Genomic DNA, 21,065 nt, shown 5'->3' with positions numbered 1-21,065 from the left:
TCCAAGTCACTGGGAAATGACCTGGAGGGGGAACCTGCCATTCCTACATATTTATTGCCCCTGTCCTTGTTTGCAGTAGTTATGGGTTTGGAAGGTGCTGCCGAAGGAGCCTTTGAGAATTATTTAATACTTTGAAGCAAAACTAACCTTTTTGTGGCTCCACTGTGAGTTAAATACTAAACTTAAAATAATAATTTGCAAAATGAAAGAAAACTATCTGTACCAGTGGGTGACTCTAGACTTGGGCCTTTAATCTGGGCTGACTTTCATAATGAAGTACTGTGGGACTGTTGCATGGTCAGAAATGTGATCCCTTGGAGGGATATTGCTGGTGAACCAGCCAGTTATGTTCCATAACTTGAATACAAGCAAATTATCTGGTCATTATTGCATTGTGGAAGGGTCGTAGGGAAAACCAAACCATAAATCTCATGACTTAAGTGTGAACTGACAAAATACTTAAGAAAAAAGTTCCAGTTAAGTTGAGGAAAGATGAGCCAGTAATTTTTTAATAAATAAAAGGAATGAAGATGGGAAACCATAAACAACACATAATTAGTCATATTTATTTTTATTCATAGTGCTGCACCCAGGAGCAATGGTAGTTGCTGTACCTTAAATCAATAGACCAGAAATGAATCTGTTCCCTCAGCAACTGGGGAGGTAGTTAGGTCCCATTCTGAAAAGAGTATTTACCATTCCTGTGCAAGACAAATTCTGGTTTCTCACATCAATAAAAGCAACTAGTCCATCTCTTCACCTTACAAGGTGCAGAATTCAGAAATGGATGTTTCATCTTTCTGCACCCAAAAAAATTCAGGTCCCATTTCTCCAAAACATCCTATTTTAGATTAGGTTATAATTCCCAACAGTGTGGAAACAGGCCCTTGAGCCAACCCTCTGAAGAGTAACCCACCCAGACCCATTTCCCTGTGACTAATGTACCTAACACAATGGGCAATTCACCTGACTAGCACATCTTTGGGCTGTGGGAGGGAAACCCGGAGCACCCGGAGGAAACCCACGCAGACATGGGGAGAATGTGCAAACTCCACACAGTTACCCAAGGCTGGAATCGAACCTGGATCCCTAGCATTGAGAGGCAGCAGTGCTAACCACTGAGCCACCGTGCCGTTATTTTAGATAATCAACTGAAGTATTGATTCTACAACACATCATTTGGCCCATCATCCTCTTGCTAGCTCAGTGCCTCTAACCCTTTAAAATATTTATCTACTCCCCATTTTGGGGACCACTGAATTCTGTTTACAGCCTTGCTTTGAATTTAAATGCTCCTTCCACATAGAGATGTACAGCACGGAAATAGACCCTTCAGTCCAACCCATCCATGCCAACCAGAGATCCCAACCCTTTCAAGTTTCACAACTTCTTTCTGATAGGAAGGAGACCACAATTGCATGCAATATTCCAACAATGTCCTGTACAGCCAAAACATGACCTCCCAACTTCTGTACTCAATACTCTGACCGATAAAGGAAAGCATACCAAAAGCCGCCTTCACTATCCTATGAGAAAAAAGTATTTATCTCTGCTTTTGTTCTTTTGATCTTAACTTTCAGCCCTATATTTACAGGTGTACAAACCTTTGGTAGTAGAGGTCTCCAATGCTCAATGGATACACATATCCACAGGGTTTGAACTGAAATTCAAAGCTGAGCTCCAGTCTGTGCTCACCCAAACTCCCCAGAGCAATATTTGAACATGGTACCTTCTGATTTTGAGTCAGCATTGCTGTTGAGCCAGGCTGCCTCCAACTGCACTTGGGTCATTAGTTCTGTTGTGACTTACTTTACAAATATGGTTGCAGGTAATTAACTTAAAACTCTCCCTTGAATTGGCCTGGACTTTCACCTTTTCGGAACATTCCTGCATTGGGGTGAGGAAGGCTACACAATGATGCTCCAAGTTGTGGCAGAGGCCGATTCTTATTGTTTTCGATGCTCTGGCCATTTCAAAACAAATATTTTTGGCACTTCATGCAAGCAATTTAGTAAGAAATACTAATTGATACTAGGACATATCTAAAAGATTTATGCCATTTGTCTATCTAGTTTTACCTGTCACCTTGCTTGTGGTTAGTTGCTGTGCAGTTTAAAAAGTCCACAGTCTTAAATTACAAGTATAATTTAATTAATTCATCACTAACAGCAGATGGTGTGAGAACCCCAAGATCGGTGAACAAAAGTGTAATGAACGACGGTGGGGTGTAATCCACTGTGGGATGCTCAGCTGCAAGATTCTTCACTGATTTCAATGTGTCTGCCTTGTACTGTTTGAAATAAAAACAAAAAATTAATATGTTATAATCACTTCGATCACAGCAGAAGGTCACTCAGCTCTTTGCTTGGACAATTTAAAGCAAATGAATATAAAATGTGCAAGAGGGAAATTAAGAAAGTAAAAGGGGAAAAGAAAGGAAAATCAAGTTATTTTACAAGTACATTAAGGATAAAACAGTAACAAGGAAAAGAGTTGTTTCCCTTGGAGCAGAGAGGACTGATGGAGGACATGAATGAGTTGTATAAAATTGAGGGCATAAATAGTGTAGACAGGAAGGAACATTGATGGAGGGATCTGTGACTACGGGATAGGAGGTTTAGAAGAATCCGAGGAAAATCTTTCAGCCCCAGAGAGTGGTGGGAATCTGGAACTCTAAGGTTGGTAGAAGCAGAGGCCCTTATAATGTTTTAAGTATTTTGATATACACCTGCAATGCCAAGCCCCACACAGCTACGGGCCAAGTGCTAGAAAATGGGATTAGAACAGTTATGTGGTTATATTTGACCGATGCAGACGCAGCAGGCCAAAGGACCTTTTCCTGTGTTGTAGATCTCTGTGGCTAAATCCTATTCCTCATTGCCCTGTATTTCTGCTGAGAAGATAACTAGATACATCATGAATCACTTGCTAGTACAGAACTTGAGTATTGTAGGGAAAAAATGGGACACATTTTGTCAATGTTTTTTTACAAAATGCTTTAACAAAACATGTCTATTTCAGGAATACACAATTTTAATACAATGAGTCGGCCCCAATTTGACAGACTTGTAGGTTCATGACTAACTATAATCTAGTCTTCTCAAGATTTACACTCATTAAAAGCAAGAGGAACTTCAATTTACACAAATGCCGAGTTTGGTTTTCTCACCTTAAATCGATCAGGAACATCTTCCTGATTAAGGGGATAAAGGCGGACAAATTTGAAACTCTCTGCCACCACGTAGAAAGGTTTATTGTGTGATTTTGCACACACAGCCATTTGGTAAGTTCCAATCTGAAAGGAAAAAACAATGTTATTCACTCTGATGGCAATGGTGAGAATTGCAAAGAAGGAATTAAACCTCTGACAACTTTACTGTGCAGAAATGTTTGCACCTATAAAGCACTGATCAGCAAGATCTCAAACTTGTAATTTGACATTTGGAGCTTGTCATTTTCAGAAACATTCTGAAACATATCACTGCAGCAAACACTTCACAAAGGGACTTAGTGATTTCAAATAGCAGATTCACATGTAAATAATGGATGTACTTTTGAGATGTGCATGTATGCTGAAAATGTGTTGCTGGAAAAGCGCAGCAGGTCAGGCAGCATCCAAGGAGCAGGAGAATCGGGCATGAGCCCTGAAGAAGGGCTCATGCCCGAAACGTTGATTCTCCTGTTCCTTGGATGCTGCCTGACCTGCTGCACTTTTCCAGCAACACATTTTCAGCTCTGATCTCCAGCATCTGCAGTCCTCACTTTCTCCTAGACGTGCATGTATGGGCTTGTTTTGCACAAGTAACTTGCTGTCCACTGCGAATGGTCAACAGGACGTATTGTTTGAGAGGGCTTAGAACTAGAGTAAAAGAATTTGTACTGCACCAAATTCAGGATGTCCCAAAGCACCTCCCAGCCAATTAAGTGAACGGACAGGACCAAACTGTTACCTTGTTAATGATGCCTCCACTTTCCACCACCCCTTCAGCACCAACCAGCAGCAGATCCACTTTCTCCATAATGTACCTGCAAAGGGAAAAATCTCTGTGATTGCTGCCGCATTATCACTAATCATCTCATCAGTTATATTAGTAATACATTTAACACAGCATAAATAACATTACCACATCTGGTACAAACTAGCAAAAACAATGTTCTTTATCATACCCCACTGAAGCATCCAGGATCACTGTTACAGGAATGTTCAGCTTCTGCAGCTTTTCTGCACTTTTCAGTCTGTAACGCAAATAGCAAAACTGATTGACTGCACACAACAAGAAACATTTTATATAAAAGCCCACAAAGCTGCTGAAGTGGAAACATTTAATGTTCAATGCTGGGCAATGACTTAATAAACAAATTCTACAGAGCCCATTAGTGGCTAAGGCTTTGATGTTGACATGGAAAAATCAATAGTAAACTCTATGCCAGAACAAAGTTCCTGATAACTGAGCAGCAAGTGATGCACAATGAAGGACTTCTAAAAACAGATGAATTTACGTCCAGGACAAGGTGGTCCAGGCAAGAATCACAGTCAAGTGCAGTGGGGTAAGAACGCAACACAATGTAACATTCAAAATATTGGCAATCGCAAGGGAATTCGAGCAGAGCTGTTGATAACAGTCAATATCTTTGCTGAGCAAAATGTAGAAATCTCCAACTAATTTGTCATATGGGTACCATACAAAGCTAACATTGCCCCTGTTAACACAGTTTTTTCATGGCACTAACTGAGCAGAGATGTTGTTAGTCAACTGTATGGTACAGGCAGAATTGTTCAATGAGAGTATTGTACTTCTGGAGCAGATACTGCACAGGAGTTTCTCTGAGTGACTAGTATAAGAAGCCCACACTCCACATGTTTTACTTACCCTGCTAAATCAGGTTGTGATTCTGTGATATAAACAGTAAAGCGTTTCTTGGCTTCAGCTGCTCTCTCCAACACTCGCAGCACAACTCGTGAGGAAGAATGAGTTAATATTTTCTGTTAAAGAGATTAAAATTGTAAAAGAATATGGATTGAAGTGCAGAGCATACTCATTCTATATACCATATGCCAAACACTAGGCTTTAATTGTCAAATTATTCCTCATTTAAACGTGTACTTTAATGAAAAGTAACAAATGCAGCAAAAGATTACTTCAGAGAGGGGCAAGCATCTCAGGACATCTTCAAATCAACAGGACATTCAGCCTTCCACCTCCATATTATGTTTCAGTTTCCATGGTAGAGAAAGAGATCAAAATACCATAGAGACCATGGATGTTAAGCTAAATCAGGAGGAGGAACCTAGTGGATTTCATACAAGTTTTTAAAAAAAGAAAATAGTTGAACTTGGAGTAGGTAAGTCTGCAAGAACTGATGTTTATCAATGGAAAGTATTAAAAGGTGAGAAAAGCACAGCCATAATTTTAAGAAATGCTTCAGAATTGGGAATTGATCACATGGGTCAGAAAACTGCTGCTCTATTAATTGAGAGAAACAGAAAGATATCAGAAACTGAAGGATGTCAGTTTAATGCTAATGGTGGAGAAGTTACATGAATCCATCAAATAAGAAACCTTGATATTAATCTGTCCCATCAATGAATGGCCTTTTTCTGTAGTATCCATCTATCATTTGGAAAGAAAGGCCAGACAATTGAGCAAATTCAAATCAATACAAAGATATTTATAGCAACTGCTTTGGTCATATCATTTCATATTGATAACTAACAAAAGAGTTATTGCTGGGTCTAGTGGGACTGAAGAATGACATGGACCAAGTGTCTGAGGGAACACTGAGGTAAGAGTGATTATCGTATTATAAGATTCAGATAGAACAGCAATAAACAATTTGAAGTAGAACCTCTAAACTGGAAGAGGTCTAAATTCAATGGGATGAGAAGGGATCTAGTCAAAGGCTGACAAGAAAAATAAGAGAACAATGGGTGATCTTCAAGGAGGAGATGTTCCAGATACAGGCTTTCTACAGTCCAATAAGAGTGACTGAAGAAGAGACGACCCAGGAAAACCCAGCAGAGAATCTACAGAGAAGAATCTATAAAGCTGATTTTTTTTTTTGTAAATCTTAATCAAGATTTTTAAAAAATCGGACCAGTATTGTGGAGTGGAACGTAAAAGATAGGTTTAAGAGAAAGGAGTTGTAAATGGTGGTTTCAATGTTCTCTGTTGGACTTAAAGAATAAAATTGTTAATTTTTACTTCAATTAGTGAAATCTGGGACAGTTCTTTGCCTCTCAAAATTTAACAGATTACGGCGCAAGGTGTGTCGGATTTAAATTAGCAGAGGGGGCTTACCCTGTGTCATAACAGCTTCGGAGCTCTCGTCCACTTAGACAGATCTAGTCTGAGATTTGGACAGATTTGAATAGATTTAGGGTATGAAAGAAAAGCCCAATGGATTTAAACAATTGCTTGTTAGTGTCCTATATCTTTAAATAAACGTAGATGAGACAATTTGTTTAACTTCAGTGACTTGTGGTTGGTTAAATTAAAAGTGAGAGAAATGGCTCTTAAAATTGCTAAAGAGGTTCTAGGGTTTGAAGATGATTCCCAAATTTGCCAAGAAAGTTTAGAAAGAAAAGACCATACTCTTAGAATCAGTAAAGAGGTTAGGATTGGATTTAACCAAGGACAAAAGTAAAGCTGAAATTGTAAAGGAATTACTCAAACATTTAGGTGTGTCAGAGAAACAGACAAGTGCAGTAGAGTTAGAAAAACTTAAATTAAAATTGAAGAAAATGGAGTTAGAAGATAAACAAAGGGAGAGAGAAAAAGAGAGAGAGAATTTGAACTTGAGAAGTTGCAACTTAGCAAAATCAAGTTAGCAGGATGGAGATTAAAAGAGAAGGTAGTGATCTATGCAAATATGTCAAAACTCTGCCACATTTTGACGAGAAAAGTGTCGATGCCTTCTTTATTTCATTTGAAAAATTGGTTAGGCAGATGGCATGGTCCAAGGTTTAAAGGGTAATACTAGTTCAGACTAAACTGGTAGACAGAGCTAGTGAGATATTTGCCATGCTGTCAGATGAGGGGGTCAAGAGATTAGGAAGAGGTCAAACAGGCTATTTTAAATGCTTATGAATTCAGAACAGAAGCGTATAGACAGCTGTTCAGAAACATAAAGGAACCAGGTCAGACTTGTGTTGAGTTCCAAAAGAATTAAATGGAGTCATTTTGATAGATGGGTTAAAGATAGATAAGACCTACGAGGCTCTAAGAGATTATTCTGCCGTAGGAGTTAAAAAACTCACTTCCAGAGATGATAAGAATTCATGTGGAGGAACAGAAAGTTCAGGAAGTGAGAAAGGCAGCAGACTTATCAGATGAATACATGTTGGTGCATAAGACAAGCTTCCAGCCAGAATTTCGTCCTGTGAGGGGTACGAAACAATGAGTAGAGAACACTGGTAGATGTTTACCACAGGTTAACAAAGAAGCCCAAGAGGGTGGAAAGGAGGTGAAAGGCCTCAGGTGTTTCCACAGTGGTAAAGTGGGACATGTAAACTCACAGTGCTGGTCGTTAAAGAAAGGCACTGTGGGAAAAGATGTGGTAAAAGAAGCTAATCAGTGGCATTTGTGAAGGTAGTAAAGGAAACCCCAAGAAGAGCCGAGAAGCTGCAGGAGTGCACAGCCTGGACAGGGGCTGGGTATGGAGTTAGTGCCTGATCTCTATAAAGAATTCACCTCTGTGGTTAAGATTAGTCAAAGGACAGAGGGAGAAGGACAAGAAGTCATAATTTTGAGAGATACAGGATCTAACCAGTCTCTAATAGTAGGAGATGAGCGAATTTGCACTCTTTCTGATCTGTTACCTGAGAGTGTGGTAATTTGTGGGATAGAATGACAGAAATTTAGCGTTCCCCTATGTAAGATCAGGTTGGAGTGCCAACTCAAGACTGGAGAAGTAATAGTGGGAGTGTCAGTTCCAGGAATCCAGTTTATTCTTGGGAATGATTTCGCAGGGTCCAAAATGGGAGTGACACCCTTGTTGTGGAAAAGTCCAAGGAAGACCAAGAAACTGAAGAGTTAAATGAAAAATATCCTGGTATTTCTCAGACTGTGCAATAACAAGATCCCACTATCATAAGCCACAGCACGAAGCAAAAACTAAAGAGAAAGATGAAGGAGTTGAGGTTGACACCCTGTTTGAAGTAATGGTGCAGGGAAAACCTGAACAGGCAGAGGGTCAGACAGAAATGTTTAGTCCTGAAGGGCTAAGGAACTTGCAACAGAAAGACAAGACGATAAAAGATATATATGTGGATGTGTGCTCCGAAAAGGAGACAGAGAATATTCTGGAGGGTTATTATCTGAAAGATAGAATGCTAAGATGGAAATGGAGACCACGGCAGGTTAGTGCAGAGGAGAAATGGGCCGAAGTGCACCAGATTGTGTTGCCGGTAGCATACAGACAGGAAGTGTTATGGGTAGCACATGAATTACCTGTAGGAGGTCACCAAGGGGAAAGAATGACTCAGGCTAAGATACAAAAACGTTTTTAACTGGCCTGTAATGCACAAAGATGTGGTTAACTTTGCCATACGTGTCATACATGCCAAATGATAGATAAGCCACAGGCGGCAATAAAACCAACACCTTTGTTGCCAATTCCCACATTTGCAGAACTTTTCACGTAGGTTATAATTGATTGTGTAGGTCCCCTCCAGAGAACTACAAGAGAGAAAGAACTGGAGAAACAGGTGTTAGTTACTGCCCCACAGTGAGGAATCAAATCCAGATGTTGTGGATTTTAATGTGCCTCAAAATATGTTAAAAAATGATCAAGTCCTTGAGGAGTGGGATAGTTTAGTAAACTATCTGTCTCAGGAGTAAAAAACACAGTTGAAAGGTTTATTACTGTAGTATGAAGACATAGGTAGGAATCAGAATTTCCATGAGCAACCTTGGAGAAAGAGGTGCTTGGATTCTGGGACTAAGCAGATTCTATCAGAAGTTTGTTCCAAACTTCAGTAGTGTAGTGGCACCAATAACCAATTTGCTGAAGAAGAACACAAAGTTTTGGTGGACAGACAATGCCAGGAGGCACTCAACCATTTAAAAGCAATATTAACCACCGCACCAATTTTAGCTGCAACAAACTTCTTGAAACCTTTCAAAGTTGCCATTGATGTTAGTGACATAGGGGTTGGAGCTGTACTGCTAAAGGAAGATGATGATGGGATTGAACTGTCAATTGGTTACTTTACAAAGAAACTCAACAGCCACCAGAAGAAATAGTCCACAATCGAAAAAGACTATGGAGTTTGGTACTGGCCTTACAACATTTTAATGTATCACGAACAATGTATCGGAAACAGTTGTGTGCACAGATCACAAGGCGCTTACATTCTTGGAATGCTTTAAAGACAATAATATGAAACTATTTTGTTGGAGTCTTATGTTACAGACTTTTAATTTATAAATCCTACATGATGCGGGTCATAAGAATGTAATTTCAGATGCGTTATCACGGATTTAACTGATAAAGTATAGATCAGATTGGTATCTATTCAATGTTTATATATATGTGGGAAGATGTTAATATGAACTTAGATTAATGTTATATGTATGTCATGATAATGTGATTAAGGAGTAGAAAAAAATGAAACCATTTTTTCATTATGATGGTTCATTTTTTCTTAAGGGGATAGTGTTATGAAGATATAGGTGTGTATTATACCTTTAAGAGAGAGAGGAAGCTGGCAAGGACTGACTGAAAGTGCTCAACAATGTAAAAATATAACACTTGGATGAAAGAAATATAAGGGGTTGCATTGCCATGGAACAAAAACAAATTCAAATTCTGCCAATCAGTTTAAATTAAGTCCCAGATATCGACAAAGCTGACTGATTTTGAAACGTGATGTTTTTTGTATATCTTAATCAGGGTTTTTTTAAAATTGGACTAGTATTGTGGAGTGGGAGGTACAAGATAGGTTTAAGAGAAAGGAGTTGTAAATAGTGGTCTTCATGTTCTCTCTTGGATTTAAAGAATGAAAGTGTTAATCTTCACTTTAAACAGTGAAATCTGGGATTGTTCTTTGCCTTTCAAATTTAACAGATTACGGCGTGAGGTAAGCCTCTCTGTGTCGGGTTTAAATTAGCAGAGGTTTACTCTGTATTGTAACAATAGTGAAAATGATAAATTTTCTTTTAAAATCAAAGCGAGAATCAGGCCAAATACACAAAGTTGAGAAGAGGAAATGAAAACAACACTTGCAAAGAGACAATATGCGAATAGCTATTAGATGGAAACTCCAAAATTTTCTACTGCATGTAAATAGCAAAGAGGAAGTAAAAGGTAGCGTGAGGCCTCAAATAGATGAAGAGGCTCATTGAGTAGGATCGTCAGTGTCAATATGTCTTTAAAAAGAAAAGGAGAAAATAATAAGTAATGGTAAATGGAGGATGATGGACAGTGGTGCTCCCCAAGAGTCAGTGCTGGATCCAATGCTTTTTGGATAGGCAGGTATTGTTCAGAAATAATCATCACTAAGATTTGAGGCAAATAAACAGATTATCTTTAATTCAGAAAACGGGACAGAGTATTTTGGCACAGGGATAGGGAGTAGCAAAATAAAAACCTCATGGCAAATGTCTAAAGAGTACGAAGGGATATTAGGGTGGAGAGGTATGCAGTTCACATGCATCAATCTTTGAAGGAGAGCAAGTAATGAGAAAACCATACAAGGTTATGGGCATCATAAATAAGTAGAGCTATTCAGCACAAAAGCAAGGACATTTGACTGAACCTTTATGAGGTTCTAGTCAGGTCACAACTAGAGTTCTGTGCCCATTTTTGTCAGCACAAACCAAGGAAGGATTTAAGGGTTCTTGAGAAAGTGTAGAGGACACTTACCAGAACGGTTCCAGGCATGAGAGATTTTAGCTGTAAGGTTAGACTGAAATAAGCTAGGGTTGTTCTCCTCAGAGCTGTGATGTAAACTGTGGGATTTACTTTCATAATTTTTAAAATATTTGTGGTGAGTTTAGGTTTGGTTTTTGAGTTAGTACCCAGTGGATTTTTCTGTGTGTCTCAAGTTAGGAGTTAACTTATCAGTATTTCTGTAACCACGGTGATTTCTTTTTAAACGAAGCCTGGCAATAGAGTGAATGTGTTTTGTGCCCTAATGCACTTTTGTTCATTTTACAATAATTGTGAGCCAGCAGGGTAAATAATGGGGCCTCAAACATTCGTTAGAGAATTCTGTAATCTGGGGTTTCTTTTAAGCTCAAGGGAAATGCCCATAACAGAGAGAGACACTCTGTAGTGATTTCATTCCTGTGACGACATTGAAACAGGGTCGCTGTTTAGAGCAGTGTACCTGCGAAAATAAGGATTTGGTGAGTTAGTCCTCAGAATGGCATCAGTGCTGGTTTTAGAACAATTAAAGATCCAGGACTGGTTGCATAAGCTAATTGCAGCAAAGTTCAAGTTTACGATAGCTCCAGAAAAAAGCCATCATATTTCAAATCCCGAGTGACTTAAAACTACTGAGGTGTTAGATACAGGGACTCTGGCGTAAGTATTGTGTATGTGGTGTTTTGAAGATAACATGCTGATGTTTCAGCAAGAGAGCTCTTGGTAAAAACCAAAACAAAGTTATGATTTATGAAGCCAGGTTGCTATCCAAGACTTGACTTGTCTGGTGTAACAAAAAGCTGTGTTCATAACAAAGCAAAGAAAATTGAAAAAAGATTTAATAGAAGCATACAAGAAAATTAAGACAGGTTTAGACAAGGCAGACAATAAAGAAATTTCCATCACAATGTTACAAGGACGAGTGTACACAAATTTAAAGCTCAGGGCATGAGAACCAGGGATAGATGTGGGAAGAATTTTTTTGCAGCAAGTGTGAACAACCTGGAACTCTCTGCCTGTGTGGCTGGTGGAAGCAGCGTCAATCAATGATTTGAAATGGAAATTTGAGGGATATAATCTTAAAGGATTACAGAGCTACAGCAGGACAAAACTGAACTGACTCCGTTGCTCTGCTGAGAGCCAGCATGGATACATGGGTCAAATCGGTTTGTCTTGTGCTGAAGTGACTGTGTTGAGCTCAAGCAAGGCACATCAAACCAGGTGAACTGGGAGGAATTCGAGTAGAGTCAGAGAGTCATACAGCATGGAAAAGCAGACCCTTCGGTCCAATTCATTCACACCAACCAAGGTTCCCAAACTAAACTAGTCTCACTTGCCTGCATTTGGTTCGTATCCCGCTAAACCTTTCTTATCTTTGTAAACGTCTTTTAAATGTTGTAACTGTACCTCATCTGAAACTTCCTCTAGCAGTTCATTCCACATATAAACAACCCTGTGTGTGAAAAGGTTACCCTCAATTCCCTTTTAAATTTTTCTCCTCTCACCTTAAAATTATGCCCTCTTGTTCTAAGCTCCCCAAACTTAGGGAAAGCACCTTTGCTATTCATCTTATCTATGGCCCTCATGATTTTACAAACCTCTATAAGGTCATTCCTCAAACTCCTAAGCTCTAGTGAAAAAAGTCCTAAGTTATTGACTCTATCCTATAACTCAAACTCTCCAGTAACATCCTTGTAAATATTTTCTGCACCCTCTCCAATTTAATAATATCCTTCCTACAGCAAGGTGACCAGAACCGTACACAGCATTCCAAAAGTGGCCTCACCAAAGTCCTGTACAACTGCATCATGACATCCCAATTCCTACGCTCAATGATCTGATCAATTAAAGCAAGTGTGCTAAACACCTTCTTTACTACTGTCTCCCCGTGACACAACTTTCAATTAGCTATGTAGGTCTTATTCCCTGCAACACAGATCATCATCAGGCTGATTCAGTACTTACAGCTCCATCTTTTATAAATACGTGACATAGATTTGCAATCTTATTCCTCGAGACAGATATCTTCTCCAAGTAAAGCTCTCCTCTGTCTATCATTGTCTTTTTGCATTTTGAAAAATCCTGCAATAACAAAGTAATATTAGGTCAAACTCCGAGATACTAAAGAATAAAAGAAAAACTGGAAATCTCAAAAATATCCAAAATTAATCTTGAAACATTGCACACATTAGAATTCTATGTATCCTTCCCTGAAGTGGGAATTAGGTCAGGAATGAGACCAGGGAATTTTTTAAAATACGTATTCATGTACAGGATGTGGGCATCACTGGTTGGGCCTGCATTCTCTGCTCATCGCTAACTGCCCTCTGGGCAGTTAAGAGTCAATTGGAGATGTTGTGGGTCTAGAGTCACATGGAAGCTAGACCTGGTAAAGATGGCAGTTTCCTTCCCTAAAGGATATTAGTGAACCAAATGGATTTGTCTGACAACTGACAATGGATTCATGGCCATTATTAGACTCTTAACTCCAGATTTTTATTGAATTCAAATTCTACCATCTGCCATGGCAGGATTCAAACTCAGGTCCCCAGGACTTAACCTGGGTCTCGGGGTTAACATTTCAGCGATAATACCTTAAAAACGGGAACAGGTGATGGGGGCTCATCCAGGATATGAACCCAGGACTTCTCCCATCTTTGTCACATATAACCCCAAACCCGAGACCCACGAGCCATAGCCCTGAAACTTAATTCAGCTCCATTTTAAGGTTAGGCATTCTGTCCTTATTTTTATACTTTTATTCTAAATTTATATGTTTGCATCTATAATGTAAACTGTTTGTGAAAACTTCTCATGTTGCAATGGCATCCTTAGCTCCTAAAGCAGCACCACAACATCTCCAGTAGAAGAGGTCTGGAATTACACTGTCACATTTTTAATCACAAATGTGGATAGGGAATTTATAACAAAAAGAAATTGACAGGAAACGTCAAAACAAGACTTTAAACTGATTGGTTGGCATAAAAACAGATATCCGCATAAGCTGAAACACACTTAGAACAAATACTATTTCATAAGTCACTGCACAAAGAGAGTTGAGATGGAGTTTTGTAACTCCTGCCAAGTTGTACTTCATTGAACTCCGTTTCTGTGGATCCATGGCTGGAAAGACCTTTAGAAATTCCATATCCAGGAATCCACATCACTCACTGATGATCATAATCAAAAGAGCTCAGATCAGGGGAACAATCACGACACAAAAAACAACTGCTACAGGCAAATAAAGGAGTTTTTATATAGGATTGCAGGATCTACTGAGAGTACGCAATACTACACATTTATCAAAATTAACATAAGGTTCAGCTGTTGTTGCCACATACTGTGAACCACACTTAGTGGTATGAACTGCCATATGCACACTCCCAACCTCCCTTTCCATCAGCACCACGTCACGCTGTCTCAGAGAGTCCTGCCCTCTTCATTCTCCAGCTTGTTTGATGTTCTAAAAAGAAATGTTTATCTTCATTTCAAACATTAAGGAACACAAGTTGGAACAACTCAGAGATACCCACACCTCTCTGGAACCTTCCTCCTCTCCCCTTGCTCTGACTCCATCTTTTTCCTGATCCCACTACTTATCAGATATTTACTATCTCCTCTGACTTTCTTCTCTCTGATGTTGAACCTTCTGTACTCAGCAAAGGTCTTAGCTTTATGTCCCCACGTCAATGAATCTCGGGCTAGACATGACATTGAACTTCCATCACCTTCGCCTCAGTGCCCATTTCTTTGGATACAAGTCCTCTCCCCAATCCACAGATCCTTTCACCCACCTCCAACACTGCCCCTCCACTTGGACACTTCCCTCTGATCTTTTACCTGCACTTGATTTCTTTATTAAGAACTGATGACGTGACATCTGTCACATTTCCCATTTGAATTAATCTCCCTCTAAACTGACTGCATTTCTGTGCTCTCAGATACAATCCTGACTTTGTCATTAAACCTACCAACAAGGGTTGCACTGTTACTGTCCGGCAATCTGACCTTTACATTGCAGAGGCTGAGCGCCAGCTCTCTGACACCATCTGGGTGTGTCTGAACCAAAAGCTACAATTTAGAGCACCTATAATCTACATTGTCACCTCGAGTATACTTAGCTAACAGTGTGGGTTCAATTCCCATCACCGACTGAGGTTACCATAAAGGACTCTCTTCAAACTCTCCTCTTGCCTGAGGCTCACAGGTTAAACCACCACTCATCTCTCTCCATGGTCCATTAGGACTAGGGCAACTTTACCTTAATGCTTACTGAAAAAAGCTACATTTTATATAGCATCTTAGCAAATAAAGCAGCACAAGCCTCTTCATAGGACCGATACCTGACACCAAGTCACGTAAAGAGATATAGGACAGGTGACCAAAATCATGAACAAGGAGGTAATTCAGAGGCATGCATTATTGCAGCAGATACAACAGAGGTGAAAAGAGCAAATTCAAGAGCTTACTTTTAAAAATATATAACATGGGTTTCACACACCCAGTACATACCGGGTGCTCCAAGGATGTGAGACTGATAAAACGAAGGAAAAGTTCACCACCTGAAGACACTGCCACTGAAGAATCTACACTGGTCAGGGTTTTTATAGCTGCCTTCAGATTCTCTCTCAGACCCTGAATGGTTTCACCTAATTCCAGAAAACAAACAAAATTGACTGCTTACAGCTCATGGAGAGTGGAAAACAATGCTATTAGTTTAGACATCAACATGTGTTTTACCAGATTTCCAAGGTATTGCATGAGCCACGTTACAGCATATAACATAGAGAAAGTATATTCCTGTCAGGGTGAAAGGAAAGACTGGTAGGTATAGGGAATGCTGGATGACTAAAGAAATTGAAGGTTTGGTTAAGAAAAAGAAGGAAGCATATGTAAGATATAGACAGGATAGATCGAGTGAATCCTTAGAAGAGTATCAAGGAAGTAAAAGTATACTTAAGAGGGAAATCAGGAGAGCAAAAAGGGGACATGATTTAGCTCTGGCAAATAGAATTAAGGAGAATCCAAAGAGCTTTTACAAATACATTAAGAACAAAAGGGTAACTAGGGAGAGAATAGGGCCCCTCAAAGATCAGCAAGGCGGCCTTTGTGTGGAGCCGCAGAAAATGGGGGAGATAATAAATGAGTATTTTGCACCAGTATTTACTGTAGAAAAGGATATGGAAGATATAGACTGTAAGGAAATTTAGATTACTTAGAGTGTGTAAACAGGCCCTACGGCCCAATAAGTCCACACCGACCCTCTGAAGAGCAACTCACCCAGACCCATTCCCCTATGTTTACCCCTTCACCTAACACTATGGGCAATTTAGAATGGCCAATTCACCTAACATGCACATTTTTGGACTGTGGGAGGAAACCCACGCAGACACGGAGAGAATGTGCAAACTCCACACAGACAGTTGTCTGAGGCGGAAATTGAACTCGGGTCTCTGGCGCTGCGAGGCAGCAGTGCTAACCACTGTGCCGCCCGATAGATGGTGACATCTTGCAGAATGTCCATATGACAGAGGAGAAAGTGCTGGATTTCTTGAAACGGGTAAAGGTGGATAAATCCCCAGGACCTGATCAGGTGTACCCGAGAACTCTGTGGGAAGCTAGTGAAGTGATTGCTGGGCCTCTTGCTGAGATATTTGTATCATCGATAGTCACAGGTGAGGTGCCGGACGACTGGAGGTTGGCAAACGTGGTGCCACTGTTTAAGAAGGGTGGTAAGGACAAGCCAGGGAACTATAGACCAGTGAGCCTGACGTCGGTGGTGGGCAAGTTGTTGGAGGGATTCCTGAGGGACAGAATGTGCATGTATTTGGAAAGGCAAGGACTGATTAGGGATAGTCAACAAGGCTTTATGTGTGGTAAATCATGTCTCACAAACTTGATTGAGTTTTTGAGGAAGTACTACAGAGGATTGATGATGACAGAGCGGTAGGTGTGATCTATATGGACTTCAGTAAGGCATTCGACAAGGTTCTCCATGGGAGACTGATTAGCAAGGTTAGATCACATGGAATACAGGGAGAACTAGCCATTTGGATACAGAACTGGCTCAAAGGTAGAAGACAGAGGGTAGTGGTGGAGGGTTGTTTTTCAGACTGGAGGCCTGTGACCAGTGGAGTGCCACAAGGTTCGGTGCTGGGTCCTCTACTTTTTGTCATTTACATAAATGATTTGGATGCGAGCATAGGAGGTACAGTTAGTAAGTTTGCAGATGACATCAAAATTGGAGGTGTAGTGGACAGCGAAGAGGGTTACCTCAGATTACAACAGGATCTTGAACAGATGGACCAATGGGCTGAGAAGTGGCAGATGGAATTTAATTCAGATAAATGCGAGGTGCTGCATTTTTGGAAAGCAAATCTTAGCAGAACTTATACACTTAATGGTAAGGTTCTAGGGAGTATTGCTGAACAAAGAGACCTTGGAGTGCAGATTCATAGCTCCTTGAAAGTGGAGTTGCAGGTAGATAGGATAGTGAAGGTGGTGTTTGGCATGCTTTCCTTTATTGGTCAGAGTACTGAGTACAGGAGTTGGGAGGTCATGTTGCGGCTGTACAGGACATTGATATTGCATGGAATTCTGGTCTCCTTCCTATCGGAAGGAGACGGGAAAAATGTGCAAACTCCACACAGTCAGTCGCCTGAAGCGGGAATTGAACCTGGGTCTCTGGCACTGTGAGGCAGCAGTGCTAGCCACTGTGCCGCCCACAACCTTATAGAGGTTTACAAAATTATGAGGGGCATAGATAGGGTAAATAGGCAAAATCTTTTCTCTGGGGTCAGGGAGTCCAGAACATCGAGGGCCGAAGGGCCTGTACTGCGCTATAATGTTCTATGTTAACTAGAGGGCATAGGTTTAGGGCGAGAGGGGAAAGATATAAAAGAGACCTACAGGCAACTTTTTCACACAGAGAGTGGTACGTGTATGGAATGAGCTGCCAGAGGAAGTGGTGAAGGCTGGTACAATTGCAACATTTAAGAGGCATTTGAATGGGTATATAAATAGGAAGGGTTTGGAGGGATATGGGCAGGGTGCTGATAGGTGGGACTAGATTGGGTTGGGATATCTGGTCAGCATGGACGGGTTGGACCGAAGAGTCTGTTTCCATGCTGTACATCTCTATGACTCTATAGAACAGTACAGCACAGTACAGACCCATAGCCCAGAGCAGAAAAGGAAAGTACTCTTTCCAGAATTTTCAGTTCTTAAAAGAAATCCATAGAAACAATTGGAAATGTCAATTCAGTTAAAAAACTGAAAATACTCCTCTAAGTCCTTTTCTACACATAAATCTCAGCATGATTTTAGATCCGTTATATAAAATTTAATATGGTAAGATTGCACAGACTCAACGACCCTGTATGTATGAAAGTTGTTTAAAGTGTTAGAACAATTCTGTTCTCAAGTACCTTTGTCTCTCTTCAAAAACTCCAACAAGGTGCGAATGGCTGCAACAGCTGAAGCAACATCCTCATTCTCTTTCATCTGGATTTTGAAATAGTCCACAAGATCTGCAACAGGCCAGGTACCACTTTTTAAATTCAACTAATTTACCAACATTGTGTTTGATTTTCCCTATGCAGACCATTATTTTTGTCTACTAGGACAGGTTTTCAATCAACAACTTGCATTTACTTTAGTACAATAAAATGTCCCAAACATAGGTACATAAGGAGACCATTCTATCTGGATACAGAATTGGCTGGCCCATAGAAGACAGAGGTTGGTGGTTGATGGAAAATATTCAGTCTGCAGCTTGGTGACCAATGGTGTTCCGCAGGGATCAGTTCTGGGACCTCTGCTCTTTGTGAGTTTTATAAATGACTTGGATGAGGAAATGGAAGGGTGCATTAGTAAGTTTGCCGATGACATAAATGTTGGTGGAGTTGTGGATAGTATGAAGGGCTGTTGTAGGTTACAATGAGACATTGACATGATGCAGAACTGGGCTGATAAGTGGCAGATAGAGTGCAACCTGGAGAAGTGTGAAGGCGTTCACTTTGGAAAGTTGAATTTAAATACAGAATACCGGGTTAAAGGCAGGATTCTTGGCAGTGTGGAAGAACGGAAAGATTGTGGAGTCCATGACCATAGATCCCTCAAAGTTGCCACCCAAGTTGATAGGGTTGTTAAGAAGGCAAAGGGCGTGTTGGCTTTCTTTAGCAGGGGGATTGAATTTAAGAGCCGCGAAGTTACGCTGCAGCTCTACAGAACCCTGGTTAGACGACATTTGGAATATTGTGTTCAGTTCTGGTCGCGTCATTGTAGGAAAGATGTGGAAGCTTTCGGAGGGTGCAGAGGAGATTTACCAGCTTGCTGCCTAGATGGGAGGGCATGTCTTATAAAGAAAGGTTGAGGGACCTCGGGCTTTCTCATTGGAGTAAAGAAGGGTGAGGGGTGACTTGATGGAGGTGTACAAGATGTTGAGAGGCACAGATAGAGTGGATAGCCAGAGATATTTTCCCATTAGGGAAATGACTATCATGAGGGGTCATAATTTTAAAGTAATTGGTGGAAGGTTGAGAGGAGATGTCAGAGGTATGTTCTTTACTCAGAGAGTGGAGGATGCGTGGAATGCACTGCCAGCAGTGATTACTCACAGTGTGGAAACAGGCCCTTCGGCCCAACAAGTCCACACCGACCCGCCGAAGCGCAACTCACCCAGACCCATTCTCCACTTCACCTAACACTACAGGCAATTTAGCATGGGCAATTCACCTAACCCGCACATTTTTGATTGTGGGAGGAAACTGGAGCACCCGGAGGAAACCCATGCAGACACGGGGAGAATGTGCAAACTCCACACAGACAGTCGCCTGAGACGGGAATTGAACCCGGGTCTCTGGCGCCGTGAGGCAGCAGTGCTAACCACTATGCCACCCAGTGATAGTAGAGTCAGATACATTAGGGACATTTAAGCGATTCTTGAATAGGCACATGGAAGATAGTACAATGAAGGGTATGTAGGTTAGTCTGATCTTTTAGTAGGATAAAAGATTGGCACAACATTGAGGGCCGAGGGACCTGTACTGTGCTGTATTTTCTACGATTCAATGAGATCAAGGTTCATCTGTGGCCTAACTTCATACACCTGCCCTTGGCTCATTTCCCTTAATACCCTTGCTCACCAAAAATATATCTACCTCAGATTTAAAATTAACAATTGAACCAGCATCAACTGCCATTTGTCAGAGGTTGAATTGGGTTGGATTATATTCACTGGAGTTCAGGTGAATGAGCGATCTTATATAAACCTACAAAATTCTAACAGAACTAGACAGGTTAGATGCAGGAGAAAAGTTCCCAAAGACTGATCGTGTTAGTGTGGTTATGGGGGTGGGCATGGGAAGAGCCCAAAACCAAGAGTCACTGTCTAAGGATACACAGTGGACTATTTAGGATTGAAACGAAGGAGAAATTTCTATACTCCGAGACCGGTGAGCCTGTGGAATTCCCTACCACAGAAAGCAAACTATGTCAAAGCATTGTATGATTTCCAAGAGTTGGATATAGCACATGGCTGAAGGGGTATGGGTAAAAACAGAAACATGGTACTTCAGTTTGTCAGTCACGATGGAAATAAATGGTGGAACAGTCTTGAAGTGCCAAATGGCCTATTCCTGCTCCAATTTTCTATGTTTCTAGAAATTCATATTGGCTCCTAAAACAGCACCTTCCAAACCCACGGCCACTTCCATCTAGAAGGACAAGGGGCAGTAGATACATGGGAACACCACCCCCTGTAAGTTCCCCCCCAAGCCCCTCCCCATCCTGACTTGGAAGTATATCACCATTCCTTCACTGTCATTGGGTCAGAATCCTGGAATTGCCTCCCTCAGGGATATTGTGAATTCACCCACAGCACATAGAGTGCAGCGGTTCAACAAGGCAGCTCACCCCCACCTCCTCAAGGGGCAACTAGGGATGGGCAATAAACACTGACCCAACTAGTGACACGGGAATCCTGGAGACCGTTCAGCCTGTCAGTCCATGCTGGTAACTAAACTCTATCTCAGTCTCCGGGCATTATTCTGTAATTTCCCGGACAGTGTGGCCTCAATGCCCAGGGTTTACGGATAATCCTGACCAATTACCTTCCTCCTCCATTCTCACAACAGCCCGCGCTCCCGACCAACCGTCAACAGAACTCCGGCTCCGGGGACACCCGACAATCCACT

The 21,065-nt window shown here is 40.9% G+C and overlaps 1 protein-coding gene across 1 annotated transcript; it reads right to left on the bottom strand.

Moving 5' to 3' along the window:
- Positions 1-2: 2 nt before the first annotated feature.
- On the bottom strand, positions 3-21,050 carry eif2b1 (eukaryotic translation initiation factor 2B, subunit 1 alpha). The gene is made up of 9 exons (XM_043692649.2): positions 20,982-21,050; positions 18,297-18,398; positions 15,382-15,518; positions 12,835-12,951; positions 4,872-4,984; positions 4,168-4,236; positions 3,951-4,026; positions 3,170-3,295; positions 3-2,290 (listed from the first exon to the last, which is right to left on the bottom strand). Exons 1-9 carry the CDS (start codon positions 20,992-20,994, stop codon positions 2,135-2,137), a joined length of 909 nt encoding a protein of 302 aa, XP_043548584.2. The 5' UTR covers positions 20,995-21,050; the 3' UTR covers positions 3-2,134.
- Positions 21,051-21,065: the final 15 nt, after the last annotated feature.

This window comes from Chiloscyllium plagiosum, unplaced genomic scaffold (genome assembly GCF_037043375.1).
Source record: "Chiloscyllium plagiosum isolate Xiang-an unplaced genomic scaffold, Cpla_swu_hap1 HiC_scaffold_24, whole genome shotgun sequence".
Lineage (NCBI taxonomy): Eukaryota > Metazoa > Chordata > Chondrichthyes > Orectolobiformes > Hemiscylliidae > Chiloscyllium > Chiloscyllium plagiosum.
The sequence above is the reverse complement of the archived record's forward strand: the minus strand, read 5'-3'. Positions and strand labels throughout refer to the sequence as shown.

Excerpts from the sequence above, each read along its gene's own strand:
- eif2b1 (XM_043692649.2), bottom strand. Across the intron at positions 4,027-4,167 it reads ATCCTGGATGCTTCAGTGGG|GTACATTATGGAGAAAGTGG; the intron begins GTATGATAAAGA and ends TTCCCTTTGCAG. Across the intron at positions 2,291-3,169 it reads ATGTTCCTGATCGATTTAAG|TACAAGGCAGACACATTGAA; the intron begins GTGAGAAAACCA and ends TATTTCAAACAG.